Source organism: Oreochromis niloticus, linkage group LG16 (genome assembly GCF_001858045.2).
Source record: "Oreochromis niloticus isolate F11D_XX linkage group LG16, O_niloticus_UMD_NMBU, whole genome shotgun sequence".
Taxonomy (NCBI): Eukaryota; Metazoa; Chordata; class Actinopteri; order Cichliformes; family Cichlidae; genus Oreochromis; species Oreochromis niloticus.
Window position 1 is genome coordinate 7,211,639 of NC_031987.2, and position 27,044 is coordinate 7,238,682.

A 27,044-nucleotide genomic window follows, 5' to 3' on the forward strand; every position below is an offset into this window, starting at 1 on the left:
TATCTCAAGACTGATTTTTCTAAGGTTTTATGGACTGATGAAATGAGAGTGAGTCTTGATGGGCCAGATGGATGGGCCCGTGGCTGGATTGGTAAAGGGCAGAGAGCTCCAGTCCGACTCAGACGCCAGCAAGGTGGAGGTGGAGTACTGGTTTGGGCTGGTATCATCAAAGATGAGCTTGTGGGGCCTTTTCGGGTTGAGGATGGAGTCAAGCTCAACTCCCAGTCCTACTGCCAGTTTCTGGAAGACACCTTCTTCAAGCAGTGGTACAGGAAGAAGTCTGCATCCTTCAAGAAAAACATGATTTTCATGCAGGACAATGCTCCATCACACGCGTCCAAGTACTCCACAGCGTGGCTGGCAAGAAAGGGTATAAAAGAAGAAAAACTAATGACATGGCCTCCTTGTTCACCTGATCTGAACCCCATTGAGAACCTGTGGTCCATCATCAAATGTGAGATTTACAAGGAGGGAAAACAGTACACCTCTCTGAACAGTGTCTGGGAGGCTGTGGTTGCTGCTGCACGCAATGTTGATGGTGAACAGATCAAAACACTGACAGGATCCATGGATGGCAGGCTTTTGAGTGTCCTTGCAAAGAAAGGTGGCTATATTGGTCGCTGATTTGTTTTTGTTTTGTTTTTGAATGTCAGAAATGTATATTTGTGAATGTGGAGATGTTGTATTGGTTTCACTGGTAAAAATAAATAATTGAAATGGGTATATATTTGTTTTTTGTTAAGTTGCCTAATAATTATGCACAGTAATAGTCACCTGCACACACAGATATCCCCCTAAAATAGCTAAAACTAAAAACAAACTAAAAACTACTTCCAAAAACATTCAGCTTTGATATTAATGAGTTTTTTGGGTTCATTGAGAACATGGTTGTTGTTCAATAATAAAATTATTCCTCAAAAATACAACTTGCCTAATAATTCTGCACTCCCTGTATTTGTGATATATGTATGTATCCTGTATGTATACATATGACCATGTGTGGCTAAGAGAAAACCCTAAATAAATTCAAGGTTGTACAGCCGACTCTTGTTCTTTTAAGTCATTATAAATGATTGCTGTACAGTATTTCCCCTCTAGAAAGAGAATAGTTCAAAGAAATCATTAAATATCCAAAACTATCATGACATTCATGCCAACAATTGTATGAGTGCATATAAACCTCAGACCACAACTGTATAAATTATAGGCCATGGCACTGTTACCTTCTAAAACAATCACAATACCTTGAGATAACACAAATATATTATTAACAGTTCACTATAACTGTGATCAGCAGTCATGGACTAGTGGTGTGCGGATCGATATTGAAATATCGATTCTTCCGATAGCAGTAATTTATGTTCTAGAATCGATTCTCATATTAAAATATTTATATTTTAGTACTTTGGGGTAAATTTGTAGTTTATCATTAACAGGAACAGAGTGGAAAGAAACTATATCATTTGGATCGTCTAAATTGGAAGGAACTACTTCCTCTTATGCCTTTCAAAGTCATATGCGAAATACAGCTGTATAAATGTGTTGCAGCCCCTGGCGCGCGCACTCACAACAATGGCTGAGCGTAAACGGAGTCATGTGTGGATGTATTTTACCTCCACAAACAGCCAGGATGCGGTTTGTGATACATGTGGCAAGACAGTGAGGTTTTGTGGCAACATCACTAACCTCGTCAAACACCTCACAGTAAATCATATCACAGAATATTATGAGCTTATGTTGAGGCGAACTGAAGAGGAGGAGAGGGACAGGTGCTGCTAGGGCGAGACAGACGTCTCTCGCGGAGTCCTTTAGTGCTGCAGGCAGGCAACATGCTCAAATAGCGCACAACTTTAAGTTTTTTTTTATTTCTATATGATTATTCTGCATTATTAAGCAATAAGAACAAGTAGTCTGATGTCCTGTAATCATTATGAAGCTGTATCTTTACATTATTATTACAATTACATAATACAATTATATATTGTCCTTCCTTTGACCACAGGGTGATGGATAAAGATACTTTAATTTTTTACAAACTGGTCTGCCTCACTATTTTCATATACGGAATGTGTTAGTAGTAGATGTCATTATGATTATTTATCATTATGATCAAACACACACATCCACACATGTGCAATAGCAATAACACTAAGTGCAATACTCTTTCTGGCATCGTTGTATTATACCCATATTGTATATAGCATTTTTATTCTATTTTATTCGATTCTATATAGTATTTTATTTTAATTTATTCTATTCTATTGTGTACAGTATCTTATTGATATCTTATTCCAGTGTTTTTCTCTAATTTTTCTATGCAACTTTGCACTGTCCACTGCTGTAACAAAACAAATTTCCCACACGTGGGACTAATACAGGTTATCTTATCTTATCTTATCTTATTACATATCTATAAGCCAAGTTTATACTAATTCAGGTAACGTTAGTAACTGATGATACGAGTTATGTTTCATTAAATATCAGCCACAAAAGCTAACTTCCCTAACTTGGTTTGAAAAAGCACCACACCTAATCTCACATGGCAATTTCCCATCCAATAATTAGCAAAAATCCAAATTCTCTCTCCTTGTATTTATGCATTCAAATTGCCTGCCTAACCACGTATCACATGATGACCCTGAATACTGAACCCCAGCTTGTGGGCTCTGACTACGTTTGAGAGTAAAAAAATTAATCAACATAATTCATACCGTTACACATCACCAGGCCTAAAACTGAAAGAAAGTCTTACACAAATCTAAATCTTAATTTAATGGACTTGCCATTGTAATCTGCCGGCCTCCCCAATGTCCTAATTGTACAGCTGTAGCCTAATACTGATAAGCGTAATAGCTCATAGTTCATTCCTCTGCTGGCAGTAGACTTCCCCATGTCTGTCAGGGTCTCATGAGAAAATGTGAAACAGTCATGAAAAAAAACAATAGTTTTTCATGTAAAAGCACTAATTTCTAAGTAATGTGGAAAATGTATTTAATGTAATAAGCATGTATTTTTTCCAGGAAAAGTGGGCAGGAACCAACATGTTCATCAAGAAAAGAGCTTGAAAACTGTTGTATTTTAACCCAAACCAGAATTATTCCAAACCTAACCCGATAGCCCTTAAATGCCAAGACCTAAACAAGTAGTTCTTAATGCATAAAATTAACCAATTGACATTTTTAATTAACAGTTATACTATCAGTATGACTCAAATTTGGACGCTGAAATGATTTGGTCCATTTCTTCCAAATGCAGACTTCCAATTGCTGATGTTTGGAAGCCAGTTGATGCAAAGACATCCTAGATATGTTGAACTTGTGTATAACACCATCAGCTGGTTGGCCTTCATTTTGTAGCCCATCTATCTAGACCAGGGGTGCCCAATCCCAGTCCTCGAGAGCTACTGTCCTGCAGCTTTTAGATGCATCCCTACTCCAACACAGCTGAATCAAATAGTTGGATTACCAATTCGGCAAGCCATCAAGTCTGGCAAAGGCCTGATAACGAGCCATTCATTTGATTTAGGTGTGCTGGAACAAGGACGCATCTAAAAGCTGCAGGGCAGTAGCTCTCGAGGACTGGGATTGGGCACCCCTGATCTAGACTCTTCTCTGACAGCCAAAGCAATTCAATGACAACACACAAACAACTTCCTTAATGTCGTCCCAGTACTGAAATCGTTTATTTTTTCTCTGACAATAAACAAAGAATATCAGTAATAAACAACTCTCAGTTTGTACTGATAAGCTGACACAAGAACATCACTGTTATTATTTGGATTCTGGAAATATAAAGACATTTAGGAGGAGAGTTACTGTGATAGTGAGTGACAACAAGTGCTAATAAATGGCAAAATACACTCATCAGTGCAAGGTACAGATACAGGACATTGGAGTAAATGCTAGAAAAATACAACCCTCGTGAGAGTAACGCTCTTCGTGATGTGAGCTGTTTTAAAAACACAGACGCCATGCTTCATCTACCCGTATCAGTGCAGCCAATCTGTTCCCTGATCCTCGTCTCACCTGCGTACGCTACATATTTATTACACATATAAATGTTCTGCTACTGCTGCATTTTTACAAATAGTACCATCAACAAAGAAGAGGTAAATACAGTTAATACTGATGATAATGTGCGGTGCTTTGTAGCTATACATCATGTGAAAAGAATATGGCTATCATCACCTTGATGAGTCTGATATGTAGATTCAGGTGCATTCATGTTCTGTATATGCAATCAGTTTATTACCGATGGTGTGAAAAGATGCATTTCGGCAAATATCTACACATGATAAGTATCGATAAAGGCGCAGGGGGGTGGGTGGGTTAAAATCGTCAAATGTGCCGGGATGCATTCGTAACACCAAAAACAGCAGAATAAAGGACACAGTGTACTTCTTAAAGAAAGAGACTCAGATATCTTACAGATAAATGTGCAGAAAAGAAGTGGCAATAGAGAAATACTGAGTCCAGGAAAGAGAGGATTCATGTTATGTGATTCAGGCTACACCTCACTTTGACTTTAGAGATCTTTTACCTTCTGAAACAAAGTAGTAGAACTGTTAGCTTTGGTTACACTGATAAGTTGCGAAAATTTCAACTAAAAAACTTGCCATATAATTGAAAACTGTCACACTGTTGACTTCCACAAGGGATGCTCTTGAGTTAGTAAAAAAAAAGGGGGGGGAGGTCTCTGTACTTTTGGTTGCCTTGAAAATTTTAGAAAAGTGCAACCCTTGAATTGCTGCAAGACATCTGAGTCACTTTATTAAACAAATAACACAAAACAGTGAGCTAGTCAGATTTGTAACACAAAAGAGAGAAGAACAGGACACAGTGTACTTCTTAAAGAGATAAAACGTGCAAACTGTGAAGCGGAAAATATTAAGTCCAGGAAAGAGGGGATTCACGTGCACGAGATTCCGTCATAAGCACACCTTAACTTTGGCAACGTTCTACATTCCCAAACTCAGTGGTGGAACTCTTAGCTTTGATTTGCTTATGCTAAGAAGCTGTTCTACTATATTTCTTGTAAAAACTAGAGAGGGTCTCTTGAATTAGTCCAGAAATAAAGCGGTTCTGCTGGAGTTGTAGCCTAAAAATGTAAATGTCCTTCTGCATTAGCTTCATAGAGCTTCCCCTGTTCTGGACTACTTTACAAGTGCCCCCATAAAACAGGATGTCCAAAGAGTTGAAGTTCTCAAAATATTTACAAGTTCTTTAGTTTACCTTAAATATGAGCAAAGCAATGAAAGAGTTCAGTCCAGCAAAAAAGACGTAACTGGTCTTTTGTTGCTGTGGCAGAAACGTGTACATGTGAATCCTCCCTGTGGGATCTGTTCGCATGCTTTAATGAAAGCTGTACGTATTAAAGTTTAATCCATAGCTTCGACCAGAGACAATAAATTTCCCTGAGCTAGCATGCTGACAACTGGGTGCGTTACCACTCTAACATTACATGCAAACTCACTGCTTTGTCCTGATGTCATAGCTGTGGAAACGTACAAAAAGCAGCTTACATGTGAGGAGTTTAAATTCAAAATGAAACGTGCAACATTTACCTACAAAACAGTGTCGGAGTATGTGAAATAATATTTACGCTTTTTTTTAAACTTCTTGTAATAAAACAGTTCATATGAAGCATCACTGGGATCAGAGTAAATTATAGAGGGTGAGTGCATGCAAGTGGATATTAACACAGTGACAATAAAAAGTAGTTAGTGCACACTTTAGAGAATCACATTACTCAGTCAGGTAAATAGCTCATTAATGGCAATCAGTAGGTAGTGCTGTACATAGGATAACGCTGTAATCTCGAGTTTTGGTGAGCCAATGGGAAAATATATCACGTATGTATCCTAGCTTAGATCGTCATTTTGTCTGGAGCAGACTTAAATCTTAAACCTTTAATAAAATGTTCACACATGGCTGGAAAATGTAAATAAATGTGGCTACATGACCTTTAAGGAGAGACAGCCAGTGCCATTATGGAGGTCTGCAGGTGAAATGCTTATGTTTCTCTGTCACAGCCTAGATGACTCACCCGATATTCAATACTCTAAGTTTTGCTGAAGCTCAACAGTGATGGCTAGCATGGCTCCCTCGAGCTACAGCGTCCGAATCCAGAAATGTTGTGGAGAAAAACTGAATTTAACAGTACAGACAGATTTGTTGCACATCTGCTTTGAATCCATGTACAGCCTATGGCATAGTCTACATGAGCGGCGTTTCTCTCCAAATTTCTCATCTGGTCAATTTTAAAAATGGCAACAGAAGAAATAGAAACTGGAAATGCATAGGAGGAAACAACAGTATGGAAAATGCTAATCACAGTCTCTGTGGGCTGCATTGATGCTACATGTAGTTAGACTTATCAAAATTGGTAGATCCCTGTTGTGAATGAATGCTGTATATAGACTAAAATAACGGAAATGGTTTTGTCAGGTCCATCTTAAAGTGGACATGAAACACTACATGTAAAAAGGCTAATTTATACCACTTAGCCCTGCTCTCAAAAACTGATATAGATGTAAAACTGCCTGTGAAGCTGAATTTAAGAAATAAAAGCTTAAAGTAAAAGTTTTAAAATCGTGTTTAGTGCCACCGGGAACATTATGTCACTTGGTTGGTTGGTTGTTGTCAATAGACTTACATTAGTTTATGTTAGCTAACTAGTACAGAACCAATAAATGTGGAAAAATTAAGGACACGAACAATAAAAAAAACAATCTAAGGGGGGTCACTTTTGTGCTGCCCCTGGCTGCAACAATGAGCTTTATGTTAAAACCAAGGATATACTGTCCACTTTCACTTTCTATTTCTTATGTAGTTGATTGGCTAGCTGCACTGACACAGAAAAACCTACCTGTTAGCTGTAATGTCCAGGTTTGTAAAGCACTTTATAAATGAGGACAGTGTGGAGGAGCGCCTGTTTGAGTCAGCTGACAGGTGGTTCACTGGACCAACAAGCTGGAGTCATAAACTCTGATTTACCAAGCGGTCATGTCTGCTGGTCTCAAACAAGTGCTTTACGAACCCCCAAATTACAGCTAACAGGTGGATTTTCCTGTGTTTATGCAGATAGTCAAATAAAAAAGAACCACTTACTGCTTAAGAAATAGAGAGTGAAAGCAGACAGTATATCCATCTATTTTCTTCCGCTTGTCCTTATCAGAGTTGCTGTTAGCAGCAACCAGCCAACCTGGTGACATAATGTTCCGTACTAACAGAAGATGGCATAAACATGTTTTTAAAACTTTAAGCACTTAATTCTTAAATCAAGCTTCACAGACAGTTTTACATCTATGTCAGTTTTTGAGAGCAGGGCTCCATGTGTAAATTTGTCTTTATATGTGCAGCGTTTTATGACCACTTTAAATAAGCTTAAAAAGTGAGCTTTAATATGTGAAAAACAGCTGATGGCTACTAACATGAGCTCGACTTTATCAATGTAACTTTCAGCTTGGAAACATGAAACCAATGTGGAAGTACGTTAAACCTGCATTCTTTCTCGTGGCCAGCGGGGGGCGGGCTCCTCAGACTTGCCGGTGTATGAAAGACAGCGGGAAGAACTCCTTTGATTTAGTTCTGACTCATGTTAACTCCTCTCCTTTGATTTATGACTTTAGTAGGTGCTTCTCTGATGAGTTTATGGGTTCTGTCTATTTTTAAATTATTTTTATTTTTCAAATGTATGATGGGTTTTTAAGAGAATGTTAAGATGTGACAATGAATTTGCTGCGCTTGAAGTTTCAAATACAGGATTTTGTCAACCAGTGGGTGACTAATCGTAGCTATGTCCATTGTGTTTTTATAGTCCATGATCACACCCACAATTAGAATATTTTAAGATTATAGGTAGCTCTTTTAATGCTACAGTAGCTTTTAAGATTTTAAACATGCTAAATGTACATTTTAAACTTTTTTCAAGAAAAAAAACAATGTTTTTCTGTGGAGAAAAGTCTGTTGCAGATAAATACAATCAGCTGCTCACAGCTGATGCCAAACAAGATGCAGACCTCCAAAATGGCTGCCAGACAGTTCGTTGCTACACCTGAAAGGCTTCTCGGTATCTTAACGCTACACTGAGCAGAGGTGGAAGCCTAACAATGCCAAGCTGGCTTTTTGTCCCACTTCTGAGCATTTCATCTGGACACAGAATCCAAACTGTGGGATTTGGAGGTCCTCCATGTGTGGCTCGGCGATAAGTCCACCCAGTCGCTTGATTTCTCGCTTCAAGTTGACTCATCCAGCTTCAGAAACTCTAAAAAGAGAAGGTGTGGAGCAGAGTGAGATACTGGGTCGTTGAACCACACAAACAATATCCAAAATGAGACTAGTTTAAAGGAGAAGCCCAAACTGTGATTAATAATAATAATATAATGGAATATTTAGGAAATGCCTTTAAGATGATTAATCAGCTCACAGACTTTCTTTGGGGGAAAATTATAGAGAGCCGGGTCTGCCAAAATCAAAAATTAATAAATAAATAATGGTAAAATATGATAAAGTGTTACCAAAATAATAACATCAATAAATATCTGCATTTTTGTTACAAATTTGGCATTTGAATTTACATTTGAATGGAAAAATAAAAAAGAGTCATTAATAAAACTTTATTGGTCAACCAATAAATTGACTCAATAAGAGCCTCTTCTTTTGCACACTGATACAGAAATGCATTAAAATGTAAAACTGTAAAAAGAAGGTAGAGAAATAAATAAGTTTACAAATATATAAGCAAACCTGCAAAAAAAAGAAAGAAAAATAAGTGAAAAAAGTAAACAAAAGTACGAATTTACAGCAGGGAAAATGACTTAAAGGTTTACTGTCATACTCTTTACTTTTTTTTGTTATTTATTGATCCATTTATTATTAATGAAAGGATAAAAATTTTAAACAATTTTAAACACTATTTTTTAGCATAGTATTTCTGGAGCCCACAGTGTGGACTGTGAAAAGCAGAAACATTCCTTTGAAAATTTGTATTTCCAGCCTCCTGCTGAGCTCACACTTTTTACTTGACAAGGATCCTTTTATCTCTAAAAAGTAAGAGAATTCTTCCTCAAAGCCAGCAGACTTACACATTTTTATCTTAAGTCGTTGGAGTAAGAGGACTGCCATTAAACTGGCCCATAGAGATCCACTGTAATATTACCTTTTTTCTTTCTTTCTTTTTTTTAAAAAAGGGGAAAAAAAGCAGACTACCTCTTTATCAGTCTCTTTCCTGTGATTTTAAGCGATCTCACACTCACAGATACATAAAGCAACTTTTATGGATATTCACGGTTTTATACAAGTTGAAGTTGCAACTTTTTATAAGCAGTTTTTTGATAGCTGGGCTGAGCCATGTCCACCAGCACAGCAGCTTCATCTGCTACTAAACTGAAGCTTTGTACCTGCTATTTTAATTCTCAACGACATTTTCATGTATTTGTGGGCAGGCTATAATTTATGTTTGCTTATGTAGCTCAGTGTGCATTTTTTCTATAAAGAGTGGGGTTTGGTTTATTTTGTACACGGTAAAGGACATAAGAGTACATGGCAGATCTTTTGAATTGCTTTTGCTTGCTGGTTATAAAGTGGCTGAGGAGTGAACATTGCCTTACAGTTCCACATTATGTTCCACAATTGAAGCTGCATACAGAGAATCAATTTCACACGGAAGAATGTCAGCAGGTCTTGTCACTGATTCCTAAGCACCTTAAATTATGGTAACATAAGATGTATCTGGGATAAAATGTGGTTTAAATGCAAATAGGACAACTGTGATCTGATCCCATTGGGCAAAGATAAAACAGTAACATCCGTCACTGCATGTTGATGTGTGTTCCTGAAGTGCTTTCACACATAGTCTGAAACAAAATAGACAACTAGTCTGATTCAAGGAATATTTCTGGGTGAAAAATCAATGGGAAAAACCTGAATCACTGACCCTTACAAAGTGATGCCATCATAGTTCAGGTCCACATGTTAAGGCAGCCACATGTGCCAAATAAATCTACTGAACTGGACTGTTTACTGCCCAGTAATACCTGTGACATGATGGCAAAGCTATTTTTCGTCTGCTATCATGATAACAGCTGGAGGACATGTGCCTTTTCTGCCGTAGCTCAGCTAAATTTCAACTTTTTTGTAGACTTTCCCAACATGTTATTTTACCTCCACCTGCTTTCTTTGGGATTATTGACCCATCATGAAAGCCTTCACTGCTTTCCTCACAGTCACTGGATAAAAGTGACACTCCTGCAGTGTTAACTTATGAATTTTTGAACCAACACCACAATGTGGGTCATTGTCTCAGTCTGTGGGACAAAGGCGACAAGGAACAAACACACTATGGGGCCTTACATAAAGTGGTGCACCTGGTCATCAGATCCCCCCATGTAAATGGCACAGGGGCTTGCTGAATGATTTGATGAGGATGAAAAAGACATGAATAACATCTATGGCCTTCATAGTCACTAGATCCTAACACAGCCAAACACTAATGAGAGATTTTGTTCTTAGAGCTTGCTGGCAACAAATGAGGAAACATCTTTTAAAAGAATGGTCTTAATCCCTCCAACAGACTTCCAGATACTTGCAGAATAAATACTAAAGAGGACTGAGAAACTGTTCTGGACTTCTGTTTTGGTTTTTCCTGTCATTTGTCACCCTTTTCTCTGTAATCGCTGCATAAAGATATTGAAAATGGGCTGCTGAGGAGTGTGAAACACTTCAATGAGTGTGTTTCTATAAATAAAAAGGTATTCATGAATCTTTATGTGCATCTTGCTGTGAAAGCTCATAACCTGTGGCTATTTTTTAACCCACAGGCACGTCTCACGACCTACTACTACACACACACCCGTTGTAAATGCCAGCGTTAATGTACTGTAGGAAGATGCAAATGATGTTTGGCAAACTTGTGTTAGTCATGTGTTCAGTTGCTACCATTAAGCGTGCTTTCTGCTCAGTGGGGATGAAAATGGGCTTGAAAGCAAAGTGTAGTTTGAAAGCAAAAGTTGTTGGGTCTTTTTTTTTTTGTACAGTGTGAAAAAGTGAAATTACTGAACCTTGGTCTGTCTTTATAACTGCCAGCTCCAGTGACAGGTTTTAAAGGCAGCATTTGAACATGTCTGACAAGCCTCCCGAAAGAAGAGTTCACATTTATTTTGGTGGATAAAAACTGAAAAAGTATGAAACTTTAATGTAACTTGCCAGTAAACCTTTTCAGTGGGTTAAAATCAACTTAATAGTATGTAATTTTCAGTACTTAGAACAAACTCTGACACTGTTTTTAGTTCTTAAAAGTCCTTGTGACCCCGGCAGTTGGAGAGTTCATAATTTTGCATTTTCCAAGGCTACAGATCAAAGTTCATTACACATAAAAGCCATGTGTTTTAATGGTTCAGTGCATGTTTTATAGATGAATTTAGTTGGTTCACTGAATTTCAGTGGTGGTAATCTGAAAATAATAATAAGCTGTGTATCTCACTACATGTAAAATATGCATACAGTTAAAAATCCATATATTTTTAGACAGTGACTTAAATTTGTTATTCTAGCTGTGTGTAAAAACATATTAAAGCTACAGTTATATGACTTTAAGCCATGAGCTTTAAGTGCAGACTGTCTATACTGCACATACAGTCTGTCACGGTATTTGTGTTTCGACTTCGGGAATTATATTCTTTCATTACTGAGGTTCATGTTTTTGGGTTTCTTTAGTTTTCAGGGATCTTAGTCCTCTCTCCCTTAGTGTTTACCTCAGCCCGTGGTTAGTCTCTGTTCCCATGTTTTCTCCGTGTTCCAAGTCTAGAGCTTTTGTATGTCCTCTGTTCCAGAGTCTGTCTGTTCCCATGTCAAGTCTGCGCCTATGTGATGTCATGCTTCCTGCTTTATTTTGATAGTCCTTGCCTTATGTCACTGCCTTTGTCTCGTTATGTCTGATTTGTGCCAGCTGTGTTCTCCATCCTCTCGTTGTCTTACCTGTGCATTTAAGCCCTGTGTTTTCCTTTGCCCTTTGTTGCATCGCACCCTCACTATGCTGTGTTTTTCCCTCCGTGTTCTTAGCAGTTTCCTAGTTTACAGTTCCTGGTTCGTTTTCCAGTTGGAGTTTTTGGTCCCAGTTTCTAGTTTCGTTTTATATTTGAAGTTAGTGGTTTACAGTCAAAATAAAGCTGCCTCTTTGAGTTTACTTCCCGTGTATAAGTCCTGCATTCTGGTCCCACATCCTGCCTGCCACACAGCAAACCTTGACACAGTCACATATTTTCATGTAAGTTGTCCAAATATGCCTGTTCAGTTAACTTAAATGTTGTTTAACAGCCCAGCGTTAGAGATTTCTTTCATATTTCTTCATAAACTAAACCAGTAAAAGGTCCAGAGATTATTCCAAGTGTGTTGGGAAGCTGTTTCTGTAAATCATAAAACAAAGATTTCTCTCTTTTTCTAAAGAAAAACTCTTTTCACAACATTTAGCTGAGTGAAGAAAATTCTCCTGGAGTTAGGTTTACCAGCCTCAACATTAGAAAGGTCATATTATAAATTATTTATATATTGCGGTTAAATATTTCAGTCCTTTGGATCACACTCTCCAGGAGATAGGTGTACAATTACCCAAGTCATAAAGAAAAGACTTGAAAAGAGCAAATGCAAACCACTGATCAGTCTCAAGAATAAAAAAGGCCCAGTTACACTTAGTCCAGAATCATACTTGTTCAAAGACAAGTCTGCACCTTAAGGGCATATCACACCATATAGCTATAACTGGATTGTTATTGTAGATAACTAAAATAAAAGTTGCCAGTGTTCAAAATATATGGACCTCACTATACTGTGTCTCTTAAATAAATCATCTGGTATCTTACAGTTGGCCAGCTGAAGTCTCGTCTGTTCTTTCTGTTGGCTCGGAGTGGCTCGTGTTTTCGATTTAATATAGGTCAACTTCTTTGGTTCCAATCCACCTGAAAGGATGAAATAAAACTAATTTTAGACATTGTTTTTCTCAACAAACAGGCGTAGTTCTCACTCATGTCAAGAACAAGACTCAAATGTGGAGTTAGAAGAACTGCTTGATGCTGACAGGCTGACGTCTTCAAAGAGAGCACGATTATCATCCTGAATTCAAAGTGGCAGCAGATCTAAGAAATGCTAAAGGAGCTGCAGCTGACATCCAGAAAGACAGTAAATGTTTGGCTCAAACAGCCACCTCACATGTGAAAAATAATGCAAATGAAGACATGTTTTTCAGATAGGGAGCGACAGTTTAGGATGCTTAAATAAAACTGTTCTGACTGTGGGATGTCCTGTGGAGACAAACATTTAAATATGCATTTCACCTAAAAACAGTCAGAGACATTAACTGTTCACATAGTCAGCATATCTTAAATTCATCTATCTTAAAAGATGGTCCTTCATTTTCATCCTATTCATAAGGCCTTTGTATTAAAATTAAACAGTTTTTCTTAAGAAATATGAGCAATTAGGGGAAGTTCTCAACTCTGTTTGCTTATCAAGGATGCAGGTTTAATATATCCTCAGTCTCAGGGCATCAAATACTGACTTTTGGTCCTAAGCAGTGACTGAATAATAAAGAGACAAAGTCCAAAACCCATCGCTCCCTGATAGGGAGGTTTGTCCTGGTGACAAATCTGGGACTTACTTTAAGTCCTCCAACTTTCAATTATGGACCCTATGAAGGAGGACCTGTCACAGTCCTGGGATTTTTGTTATTTTGTGGTTTTGAAATCCAGGTGAATAGTTTTATTGTTACTACCACAACTGTTTTAAAGGTTTGACTTCTGTGTTTGGCAGATTTCTGGTTTCCTGCATTAATTTCCATAATCTAGTAGATCACAAGCTTTATTTCCAGTGTTTTACCTTTTGGTTGTTCTAATGATTAGTTTCAGTTTTGCATCCTGTGTTTTGGTTCCTGGTCTTTTGTCTTGGGTTCTATTCAGATTCCCTCAGTGTTTTCCCTTCTGTTCATCCCTCTGTCACATCTTTCTGTCTTTGTCCTCCTGTGTTCCCCTGACTTTATCTTGATGTTTAGTGTAGGTCTTCTAGCCTCCATTATCAGTAAGTTTCCTTGGGTACTTGTTATTATTCATGTCCCTATCAGTCTCCTTTGATTACTTCCTGTTTTTAATTAAAAAGTTTGTTTCTTTTGTCTCCTGTGTTAATTTTGCATCTGCCTGTCTCCCTGATTGGCTACTCTGCCACAATCAACTTGTAATTTTTCACCGTTAAGGCGTTACTGTTAAAAAAAAAATGTATTTAAATTAAATCATATTTGATTTATAAACTTAAATAGTTTTAAGTACCTAAACCTAATCAGCAAGTAAAAGCAAAAGTAAAAGGGGATTGGGGGGAAACAAGGAAAATAAAAAGAAACAAATGAGATGTGAACTATGGCGTGATGTAGTATTTATGGCACCCCTTTGGTGTCTGTTGACGCAGACTTTCCAAAAAAGCCACAGCATGTGGTGTTATGCGAAGGTAAAGTGCTGACTGGTTGAAAAACTGGATAAACCAGGAAGGGAATGATAGAGTTCACCACGGAAAGAAAAGGGGGAAAAAAAGTGCTTTTGTAGGCTTTTCATTTCAGCTGAAAATCTTAATAACTCTGCCAAAGATAGCACTTCAAAATGATTAATGAACTGTAACTGATATTAGCTTATATAAGTAACTTGTTAATTTATAAAGTCAGCCATCAACAGTTCTCTTTTAAGCTCTCATTTGATTAAAAGTTACCGCCTCAAAATGTAAACCTGCTTCTTTCTGCCTCGGTGTGAAATCAAGTGCTTGGATTTCACAACATGAGTGTTTTTCCTTTGCTACATGCCGTGTCATTAGCATACTGAGCAGGCCATGTGTGTAATATGCTCTCAGTACCGTGATAAAGGCTCCGCTTGTTGTAACGACACCGTGATCGCTTCCAGCAATCTCTTATATAAAGGTAAATATTGAACTTTAAATCTTCAATTTCCCCCGGTAACCTTGAATAACGCAGAGAACGTGTGGATAAATGTGAGTGGATCTTCAGGAAATTTCCTTATGTGCTAAGTGCTCAATAGATACATGAATGAATTCCCTTCAGCAAGATTTACTCTGGATATGCCTTTTGTAAAGGAAATGAGCAGTAAATGTCAAGAATAAAGCCTGTTCTTTATGAGGCTTTAAAAAGCAAGATCATCTTTTTAAATCACAGTGCCTACTTAGACCAATTTACCACAACATTAAAGCCACTGACAGGTGAAGTGAATAACACTGATACTACTGGAAAGTCTTAGTCCTGGGATTCACCTGGATTATATTGTACCACCCATTAAAATGAATCTTTTTGAATTTTGGACCACTGAATAAGTACCTAATTTTTACCAAGTTATTTTTGCGTTATTCTGCCTTAATTTCATAGCATTTTGTTTTATTTACTGATGTCTTAGAAATCTTTGATCTGGTGCAGGAACCTTAAAAAAACAAGGGACACCCCCTGGCGACAGGAGTCAATTCAAGGATGATAATTTGCCAAATGACAACAAATATACTGATGAGGAACAGGTTGAGGATACCCACAAATAGTCCAAGGTCCTCACCTGACCTCTAAACTTCATAGATCCCAATCTGCTTGTGTGCTAACACGATGGAAATACATCCCTTTAAGGTCCATGTCCTCACAGATAAGAAGTCTCAACCACTAACCATAAGATATCAAGACAGTTGATTTCTTCCAAAAAGTCTTGACCATCAGGATACAAAAAACAAACAAATCACAACTGAGACATATCAGAAACTTTTCAATTAAAAAAAGAAAGCCGTTGTATTTGTTGCCAAGACACAGGGTGTTAACCCTCTGAGGTCTGAGTCGTCATTGGCGAAGACTCAAACCCTAACCCTAAACTTATTCTATCATAATATGTCATTTTTATCAATTAAAAAAATGTCAGGAGTAAAAAAAAAATACTGTAACATCCATCAAAAATGTTTCATGTCTTTCAAAAAAGTCCTTTTAACTCTGTTATAAAACACAGAGTTATGATCAACATGGTGATCAGACCAAAGAAAGTTGATGATGTTTGGTGACGTTAAAACCTCTGGTGACATGAAGTGGGCGGGGCCTAAGGTAAAGCTTCTAGTCGAGCAACAGAACGGCTACGAATGATATCTCAGGATACCGCATACATACGACCTGGTAGTAAATACATTAGATTGTTACCTAGGCAGCCGTGGCCTTGAATATCTGATCGTGACCATCTGACAGTTTCCAAGCGATGAGACATGAGTGAATCACTTCCAACATAGACATATCTTTAGGGGTTTGGGTCACCTCTGATGATAACGTATACCACAGAGGAGTTAACCTCTTTACATCCACTGTGTCACCAGTGACCTGTCTGGGGTGATGGTTGGGTTTTATTTTAGCCACATGCTAAACAGGGAATTTACTAGACAATACTTTACAAATGAAGTCTCATAAATTTTGGAATTTGCAGTTTTCCAGATAAAAGATTTTCCATTTGGATTTGGGCACTTCCAAACAGGTGGAAATTCCACTGAAAAAGTCGAATGTTAGCCAAAACCCACTCTAAATGGATTGCTGGTGATCTGGTGGATGTTATAACAAGTATAAGATAAGTGTCTGTTACATAGATCAAACTTGGAACATTATACCAGCAACACTACAAATCAGAAAGATTAAGGACGAGAGCATAAAAGAATCTTTACTCCTGCAGTCCAACGGTCAAAGCTGTACCTTTGGTCATTTTACCGTACCTTGTGGTGCTCTGGGTAGCCTGCTCTGGGTTTCACACACACTGGCAGAGGTCATAATGGGTTCAGACGGGGTTTGGATGGGCTGGAGGAAGGCCACAGTGGGGAAAGGCACTGACTGGATATGGGTCATGGAGGAATCGGACAGAGAGTTCAGCACCCCTGCATGGCTGCCGTCCTTATAGCTGGAGGGAATTCTCCACCGGGGTAACGGGGAAGGAGACGCGTCCTCGCTGGAGGAGCCAAGGACACTGGGAGGACTGAGGGATTGCTCTGGGGTTGATGAGGATTTGGGGAGGAGGTGCAGGATGGAGGAGAAGAAGGAACAGGATTCAGGAAGGGGGATGGTCCCGATTCCACTGTCCAACGTTCGCATCTTGCAGCCGGAGCCTGCGGCACAAGGAGAACAGCTGAAGTGGTTCAGGGTGGAGGGAATAAAAGGGAGAACATCAGGAATGAGACAGAGGGGTGGCCATGGTTGAAGTGGCATTAAAGTAACCTTTAAAATAAATATGTACGCTACATGAATATAGACACTAACAGGCCTATTGTTAATCATTTATCTGGTACTCTAGCTGACTTTGTGTCTCCAGGAGCTGTTACAGTGAGGGCAGCTTTATCAATCAATAATAATGGATCTTCTCTGCAGTATCATAACTGATTCTCTCGTGCCTCCTTGTTATTCCTACCACATATCTTCACTGTTTGTCTGTTTTAAGCAGCTCGATCCTTGTGTTCTGGTCATTTGCAACACATGGTTAGTCTTTTCCTTCCTCTCTTTCACGGTCTAACTTTCAAAAGCCTTAAAAGCCAAGTCGAAAAGCAGTCCAATCTAATTATATAAGTGTGAGGCAGGGTAACAGTTTCTTTGCTCTCCAGCAGAAAATGACTCGGCCAAATCAAGCCCACTTGAACCACTGCTTTTATTTTACAGATATTGTTTGATGGGTCTGACTGTTAGCATGCACTGGTCACATGGTGAATATGAAATGCACACAATGGCATGTGACATGAAATAGAAATGCACACTGCTGGGTGTATTTAATTAACAAAATATTTGAAATCTTAAACAAAAATGGTTCTGTTGTATGCATTATTTAAACGGGTGTAAGGTTAATTCTTAAATTTATTAAGCACTTTTTGTTGAAAATATAAAGTAACTTGAAAAATGAGCCTTTTTCCACAAATATTCAAAGGATGTAATGCTTTGGTAAGCAGCATTAGCTAACATTAGCTTATAAATGGAGTACACTAATCAGTAACATCATCAAAGCACCAACTTCCAGCACAGCAAAGACAAACTCGGAACAGAAATTAAAAAAATAAATACTGATGTTGCTTCAAGTAGAAATTTGCTAGTAACAGTAGTAAGAAAGTAAGCTAAGTTTAACTAGATAGCTGCTAAATCAAGCCATCAATGAAGCTGTTTGGATTAGCCGATAAGCAAAGAGTGGGCAATTGCTTTACCCAAGTGGCCACATGAGAAACTGGGACTGTTGTGAAGGGCCACACCAATAAGCTGAACTCAGTTAAACTAGATTATATATTATATATTAAGTATTAATGTTATCTCTTTATAAGCTTATTCACAACAGTGAACAACAGTACCAGTTTCTCATGTGGCCCCTTGAGACAATACGGGTGCCCAAATTCATAGGCTGCGTCCTCCTGAGGACCCGTCCTTCGCAGTCTACATGGGCCGGGTCCTCAGAAGGTCGGGTAGGCCGGAAGTAAACGGCTGTGAAATGGGATGGTCTAGCCTTCAGATTTGCGTCACCGCTGTCTCGGTGGAGTTTAATAAACTCGGCCGTCTGCTCCTTGTTATCTAAAATATAACAGGACACTAGTGTAAACTCTCGACCATCTCACACTTCTGTTTAATCAGTTTTCTTTTTGTCTGCGAATTTGGACAGCCTTCGCTGTGACGTAATCGGTCTACAAATGTGGCCTCAGGAGGATGCAACCCATGAATTTGGACACCCCCAAGGAAATACCCACGTTTGAGATAAGATAGCATTAGCTAACTGGCCGAATAAGGATTTGACCATCTGGGTACAGTATCATGAACAGGACATTTGATCATGGAGGATGTTTACCATTAAATGTAAAGCTAAGTTGTCTTTCTTCTTAATAAGAAAGGCAGTTAATATTAGTTAACACTAGTATGTCTGCTAACACAGATGAATTGCTAGCTATGTCACACAGCAAACTGTTGTCTTAAAGTGGTCAGCTAATTCATCCAAACTACTGACTATCAATTTCATACTATTTTATCACCTAACATTATAAACTAAGCAGTACCAGTTAGTTATGTTAGATGCTATGGTTAGATGGCTAACCACATCTTGCTTGCTAACGTTACTGCCCACAGAATCTGAGTGGAAACGTTAAGTGGATGACTTGGCAAATAACTTCATCAGCTAACCTAATCCATGATACTTACTTGCATCTAAGGTCAGTGTTGTTTTTAATCATCAGTAAATGATGTAATAGAACGAAGTAAAGATTTATAACATTTATGTTATACAGTAATAGCCAAACTGATGGCAGTTTTCCAGGAGGTTGTAACTTAGCTAAACAACTTAACTCACAAGTAATTTTTCAAAACTCACTATACAGATATTCAAGTATTTACTGGTCTCTCAGTTGTTATACAAGGTTCATACAACATTCAGTGAATTAACAACAAAATGCATAACTCATTTAAGACTAATATATACAGAAATTGCACTGGATTTTTTAGCTTTTGCATCACTGTTCAGCCACATTTGCATCAGAGAACCATTTTTGTAAATCATAGGAAATCAAAAACAACATGAATCACTCCAGTCACCCATCTAGCGTGCACATCATCGAAATAAGAAAATATTTCTTCAAGCTGTTGTCATGCAGACTCATGTTTTAATATGTAGCCTGAAGCATGAGGCCTGTAGGCAATCACACTGTGGAGCTGAGGCAACAGCTGTGCCCCCTTTATTAATTAAGATGTGCACGCATGAGACTTTTGAGTGCTCCTCTGGGTTTCTTCAAGCCTGTTTTTCTTCATTTTTTTCTAATTCTGATTTTAAGCTGTTGTGCCCCGATTAATTGAGAACTTAAAATGATCACATTAAAAGTCATGCTATGTTTGAAAATAGACAAATGTGGAAAGGGGAATGGTAAAACCATTATCAATAATGCTGAAATACATTAAGTTATATTTTAACTAGAAGCTCTGGAAACACCTCAGTAGATTGTAATTCTTTAGAGTTACAGCCTCAGCTGGAAAACATCTCTAACATTACATTATAGTCGTCCACTGCAGCTTCCTCATATTAAATAATAGCTTTAAGTAGCTATGTTTAAATCAGTCAACTTGTACTCATGCAGCAACAAACAAGAACAAATAATTGAACTGTGGAGAAGTAGGACAGAAATGTTATTGATTAGTCTGGTCTTAGGTTGGAAGTCTTCTTTAAAAAGGCAGGATCACAGAGGCTGAGAATTGATTGCTTACAACAAGCCTCGGCTGTATTGAGAACAATCAATAGCTGCTTAATGTCACAAGATAACAGTGCAGTACTTAGTATTTAAAAATTATATAGCATACACATAAAAATAATATGACATGGTTTCTGTTTATGCAGAAAAGATTCACTTAAAGTGGCCCTACTGTGCTTTTTCCAGCTCTGTATTTTCAGATTTTGACTCTACTGCAGTAGCTTTGCATGATTTACAGTTCAAAATAATCCTTTACTTACTATAGAAGTTCCCGACTTCATACTTTAAAGCCAACCATTTTAGCTCCTCCCCTTTTAAGCAAACTGATTGGCTGTCACTTGACAAATTATTTTACTACTTGGTTTGGACTAATGTGGTTCCTGATTGCAATATTAGGGATATCTTCTTATTCTCTGTGACATCATACAGAGCCAGGAACAGAAAAAAACCCTGCAGAAACGGAGCATTTAATGGATATTGGCTTCTGGCTCACAGGGATTATTTGCACAAAAACTGACCTCGTTATTTGAAACGCTGGCCATGTTTAATATGAATAGTTTATATATGACATAAAATATTGAAAAAGCACAATAGGTCATCTTTAAGGGTATGTGTTCGATAAGCTTAAGGCAGCGGTGTCAAACAACAATCAAATTGTCAAAATCTCTTCATAGGTTTTACAGCCTTTCCTACTGATGAAGACCACCCAACAGCCATTCATACTACATTAAAAATAATTAAGCAATAGATAAACAACTAAATGACAGAAAAGTCTTTTTTTACTATCGTTTATAGAAACTGCTTCTTTTTTTTTACCATAAGATCAAAATAAAACAAAAATTTTATTTTAATTGTTTTTGTTTTACTGTGAATTAACAAAAACGTCTGTTTTTAATTAGGTTGCAGATTGCTTTCACTCCATTGTCTTTCTCAGCAGCATTTCGTTATCACATTGAAAAACAGACTGTTCAGTACTGTTGAAATTGCAGTTCTTTTTCTTATATTTATTGGGATTGAATGCATAGTTAAATTTCTCCACACTGACAGAAGGGGCATTTTCTCTGGTTCTCTGGTTTGACTTAAGGTCAATGTGGGCTTTATGTGGCCCACGATGTAATATGAGTTTGACATCCCTGATTTAAGCTATTGATGTTCACATCTTAATAGGTCAAAGGGCTGGACAGCAATTTACACCTCTCAGTAAAGGGCATCTTGTTAGTGAAAATCAACTTGAAAACAAAAATAAAATCTGACAAGTTTGACTTGAATGTAAAAGAGAAACTCATCAGAGAAAAATTATTCAAACACAGACCAGAAAGGGGAAATCCAGTCGTCTTGCTCCTTTTAGAGTTGCTATAGCAGATCATCTGCCTCTATCTCTTGTCCCAGCATCCTCCTCTATTACACCAACCGTCTGCATGTCCTGCTTCACTACATCTATGAATCTTCTCTACAGGCTTCCCCTTTTCCTCCTGCCTGGCAGCTTCATATGTAGCATCCTTTGTCCAGTACATCCACTATTCCTTCTCTGCAAATCATCTCAGACTTGCCTCTCTAACTTTGTGTCCAAACCATCTTAGCCTGAGTCGTCCCTCTCATGTACTCATGTGTAATCTTCTCCTTTGGGTGGTGCTTAAAGATTAGCGGACACAGGTGGTTAAAGGAGTTTGTAACCTGCTGCACATTCTTTCCAGCTTGATCTCTCTGCCTAGCCAATCAACACCTTCCTTAGCATCCAGCCTTACATACAAAGCCTTTTCCTTTGCCACCACTCACTGCCTCCCAATACTCTGAAATCACAAATATAAAGACTATTTTTAATAGAAAAACCTTTTTTTAAAAACTTTTCTCTAGTTTTTAAATGGGAATGCAAGTGGCCTCAAACATGAGCTCACTTCCACGTTTGTTATAACAACGTAGCCAAACATCCCATGACACCATTTGTATGCGACACAAATGTGGTGGATGCCAAGGTGATGTTATACCCGCCTCTCGGTGTGTGACTTTTCATGAGACTCTGTACAGCTATTTTCCTCATTGCCGAGTGTCAAAAAGGGCGGTTTTGATTTTCGTTAAGGAGAAAGTCTTATGACTCATAAAGCGACGCCACTGGTTAGCCAATCCGTGGCATGCAGTCTGTTGCTATCACATTTTTGGATTTGCTTGGATCTTTGTGCCAGGTACTATGACCTAATCGAAAACCTAATGGACTTAATGGAGTTGTGCCGAGCCGAGCCGAGTCAGTACTAAAAGGGCTAATAGAGAGTCAAACAGGGCATGAAACAGGGTTTCTTGGCTGATAAACCTGCACCTTTTTACACGACCAGCCTCGCATCTTTGGTTTATGAAATGAGATCGTTATTGGTGCTATTATTATTAGGCAATAATAATTACCTACAGAACGAGCAGCACACTCGTTATGATATAGTTTAGTATATATATATATATAGTTTAGTTATATAGGGAGATATTACGTAAGGAGCAGATACGGCACTCAATGAATGCTGCAAATCTATGGCAAAGATGATGGATGCCCCGCTCCTGCCGCAGAGATCCTGACAACAACCAAACTAGGAATCATATCATGGTGGATCGAACAATTCAAAGTTTCGCTGCATGCTGTCCAGATGTTAGCTGTACATATGACTATCCATATCGGGTCAGTGGCATGTTTTACTAGTTTGGTTATATGAGTACTTTGCTTGGTGATAAGCACATGGACTATATAAAAGAAGGACGTAACCACCGTGATGTTGCCCATTATGAGTACTTGAGCTTGGTGTTTTGAAGGTGGATATGACTATGAAGCTGCACGCTTCGCGAGCGCACCCTGCCAAATAAATACCAGTCCATTTCCATCATGCAAACAACTTTAAAACTTTCAAGACATGTAATTTTACAGGCGTGTGACGGCCCATGCAGCAGCCCGTCCTGCATTATGCATTCCCTTGTTTGTCCCTCTGTTTTGCCTTGCAGGCTCCTGGTAATCAGTGCAGCTGGGAGCACCTGGTGGGTCTCTGTAGCACATTTATGAGCTGGCTGTCACAATATTTCCTCTCCATTCACCGTGCACCTTTTATTTTAGGTTTTACACCAAACTCCACCCTACAGTTAACATTCAAACACTCCTGACGACTAACACGCCTAATAAAATTGTAGTTTTTGCCTCTTTTTAGTTAACAAATTTGCATTAAACTGTGTCTCTGCCATTACTTTTCATGGCTCATGAGTTGGACCATGACAAGGGGGTAATAAAAACATGTTTTTATCTTAGCTGGATTTTAAAATAAGACTTCAGTTTGATGAGGAGTGGCTAAGATAAACTCTAGTGCAGGGGTGTCCAGGCCTCGAGGGCCGGTGTCATGCAGGTTGATGTTAGATCTCACCCTGGGTCAACACACCTGAATCAAATGATTGGTTCGTTACCAGACCTCTGGAGAACTTCAAGACATGTTGAGGAGGTAATTTAGCCATTTAAATCAGCTGTGTTGGATCAAGGACACATCTAAAACCTGCAGGACACCGGCCCTCGAGGCCTGGAGTTCGACACCTGTGCTCTAGTGGCTTCAATGCACACCCAGAAAGTTTCTCAGTAAAGTATGAGACTGAAAATGAGAATTTAATTGTGGTATTTTTGTTTTGTGCCTCTTCGCTTTAATGCATCAAGTTGAAAGCTGCTCTGTCGAGTCTGCATCAGGCCCAGCATTTTGGAGTCTGGGTGGTATAATTCAGCTCACAGCTGAAGGCAAACTTAATTCACTCAGTAGTAGTTTGGCTGATCGTGCTTAGCTGGTGCAGCGCTGAAATTTTAATGAGGTGATTAACCCCCGAGGGCAAGCGTTCGTCCGTATCAAACATGCTTGATATTTGCAGCGCCTCGCCGATGGTGTCACTCTGGCCAATGAAATTTCAGTAGGGTCTGTCACCGGTCCTCCACTGGAGTGATGTGGAAAGTTTAATAAGCCGCTATTTCTAATTTAGTGAGTGACCACAAAGCAGAAAGAGCCAAATAAAGTTTTACTCGTCGTCTGTTATCTCTTTCCCACTCGCTCGCTCTCTTTTAAATAAATTGCCACCTTTAGTTTCACCTCGTTAGTAAGCATCAGGCTGATGCTTAAATGCTTTTTAAACTTGGTTTGTGAGAGATTTCATCTACACCGAATTACTACTGAGCAGCAATCCAAGCCCAGCACAAAACATGAGTGTTTTTGGTGTGTTCTTGATACTCTCTGGTATTAAATCACACAGGTAAAAAACCCACCCCAGCCTAATGTGTCTGTGCATTTGTTTTCAAAAGGGTAATTAGAACAGATCCGAGTGGGACAGTCAGTCCAGAACTTTAAGGACCAAACTGGTCACAATGCAGGATTTTTAAACTTTTATCCAGCAGATAACAGGAAAAAGGGGCAAGAGAGATTAGTTTGATTTGCCCATATGAAGCCATGTTTGCAGCTGTGGCCTCACTTTGTAAAAAAATAACAGATTATAAAAATGTAATTGCAGTTCAAGAAGCAAACTAAACTTCTACGCCTACACCGAAACATCCAGATCTGTTGGGATCTTCTGTATGTGGATTTTGCATGTTTTTCTTGTGCCTACATGAGTTTCCTTCAGATACTATCAGTTCCTCCCACCGTCCAAAGGCATGCATGTTAGGTGAACTGGAAAATGGATGTACTGCAGATCTTTCTTGTTTTCTCACATGCAAGTAATTCGTTACCAGAGTTTGCCTGAGTATGCTCCTAAAGGTGTAGACTGACCAAGTCACCAGGATCCATCTGTACACTGTATACAGATGCATAAAATCCACTGCTGACCAGCCCATCATGAAATCCACTGCCGTCCCATCCAGCAGCTGCTGAGATATTCCAGTTTGAACCAAAGACTGAAACATCCACTACTGGGAGCGTTCTCCCACACGTGTGCCCAAATTTGACCATTATTAAACTAAGATTGAAATTTCAGCCCCATGCAGCCCTCTGCATGAGAAAATTACATCTGCACCCCATCTTATTATGGCAAGCATACCAACTTTCAGCTATCAGTTGGAGGGAGATTGTTGGACTAAATGGTGGGGCGAGTGTGTGTGTGTGTGTGTGTGTGTGTGTGTGTGTGTGTTGAACCATTAAACAGTGCAGAGGTGCATTTCAGAGGGGAAAAAAAGTCCCACGGGACAATAATAACCTTAATAATTAGTTTTCAACTCAAACCTCCCGTCTGTGCTGCTCACAAATGTGTTTTTACTTCATATGTAATGAAACTGTATTTAACTCACTCACTGACTCAACTGAACAGGCTTCTTACTCCCATGTTGTTTCACTTCCTAACAAATTCTATATGATCTTAATGCTGTGTATTATTATGCTAATGTTGCATTATTTTGGCAATATTTTATCCAGTCATCCCAATAAAAACCACTGAATTCAGTTTAATTTAAATACTAACAGAGTTACACTAAGCAGACATGCATGTGCACAATACCTGTAAAGCTGCAAGGTGTAAGTCTCATTAATAACCTCTAACAGGCAGGTGTGATATTAAAGGATAGATATGGACACAGGTGTGGAAAATCTCCAATCTTTGTGGTCTTGAGATGTAGGGAAAAAAACTAAATGTGCAGAATAAAATAATACGTTCAAGCTAATCTTTTTTTTTCATAAAGAACTGGTTTTGAAACTTCTCCATTTATCTGGAGACTTTTTTGGGCAGTGTGAGAATGAAAGCAAAAGTGTGTGTCAGCCATGCGTTATGGTCGTCATATGGCTTCACACCTCTGCAGGGCAGTGAGCTGTCTTTGGTTCCAGCAGCAGTTTGGTCCACAGAATGAAAACAGCTGAAGCAGATTCATCATGGATCCACCACTCACAGTAAAACTGGTCATGAGGAAGCTCGAGTGAATACGGTTATCCTGATTTGATGAGCCTGGGCATGCAGATTTTTAGTGCATGAGTCCGTGAAGATGAGTGTTCAAGCCTACCGTTAAAGAGCAAAGTCTGCATGGTGTAAAGCCACGGTGGAATGATTTGCTCCCATTTAAAAAAACATGAACAGAGATATGGTGGCGGCAAAAGCACAAACTGACAAAATTTAGCATTTTGCATGTTTGCTTGACTGCTCATGGCATATTTATCATGTTCATGACTTACACATGTGTGTCAAATTTGGTCTTCACTTCTGTCTGCAAACTGTAAAACGGTAAGCACAGATGAAACCTTAATGCTATCATTGTTTGAAAGACACATTAACATTGCTACTGGTACCGAGTCAGAGGCATCTAAAACTATTTAAGGAGACTGTGACAAAACAGAGGAGAGAAAAGTCTGACCTATTACTGCATCCTGGTTCGGGCTCTTCACCGTGGATCCATTTTCACTGTCAGATCTTCTGTTCATCATCTGCATCTTTGTATTTTTGAAGTAAAACAAAAACAAATATATTAAAACCTTTTACATTTGCACATTAAGCAGTTTCTCATTGCATGTTTCTCTTAGAAAACACTGCATACATTTCCACTGAAATCACTGAGATCACACCATGTTAGACGAACCAATTCAATAAGTGAAACTACAGGCATGTAATCTTCTGCTTCTAAGAGAACATGGTCTCTGACTCTGGATGGCATTACTTTGGTCTGCAGCAGCATGATGAGTAACCTTGGTGTCATTTTTGATCAGGATGCATCCTTCAGCTTGTGCATTAAACAAATGGGTTGCTTTCTTTTATCTGCGTAGTGCTGTCAAAATCAGAAGCGTCATGTCTCAGAGTGAAGCCTAAAAGCTAATCCATGCATCTGCTACTTATAGCGTG

General features: G+C 38.6%; 1 protein-coding gene and 1 long non-coding RNA gene across 5 annotated transcripts in view; one reads left to right on the forward strand and one right to left on the reverse strand.

Moving 5' to 3' along the window:
• The window catches only part of LOC109197620 (uncharacterized), a 57,849-nt gene that overhangs the window by 9,027 nt on the left and 21,778 nt on the right, over positions 1–27,044 (forward strand). The gene's annotated exons all lie outside the window — the stretch shown is intronic.
• LOC102081047 (nck-associated protein 5) overlaps positions 3,655–27,044 on the reverse strand; it is a 104,463-nt gene continuing 81,073 nt past the window's right edge. Inside the window, exons 11-14 of one of the 4 annotated variants that reach the window (XM_005463336.4) lie at positions 26,563–26,638; positions 16,761–17,147; positions 12,857–12,952; positions 3,655–8,265 (exon numbers count right to left, since the gene is read on the reverse strand). In XM_005463336.4, the coding sequence (XP_005463393.1) occupies positions 8,264–8,265; positions 12,857–12,952; positions 16,761–17,147; positions 26,563–26,638 (561 nt within the window). In that variant the 3' untranslated portion in view covers positions 3,655–8,263. Of the gene's footprint in view, positions 8,266–12,856; positions 12,953–16,760; positions 17,168–26,383; positions 26,423–26,562; positions 26,639–27,044 lie in introns of those variants that run through there. The other 3 variants (XM_025903604.1, XM_025903605.1, XM_025903602.1) reach the window with 3 other exon arrangements.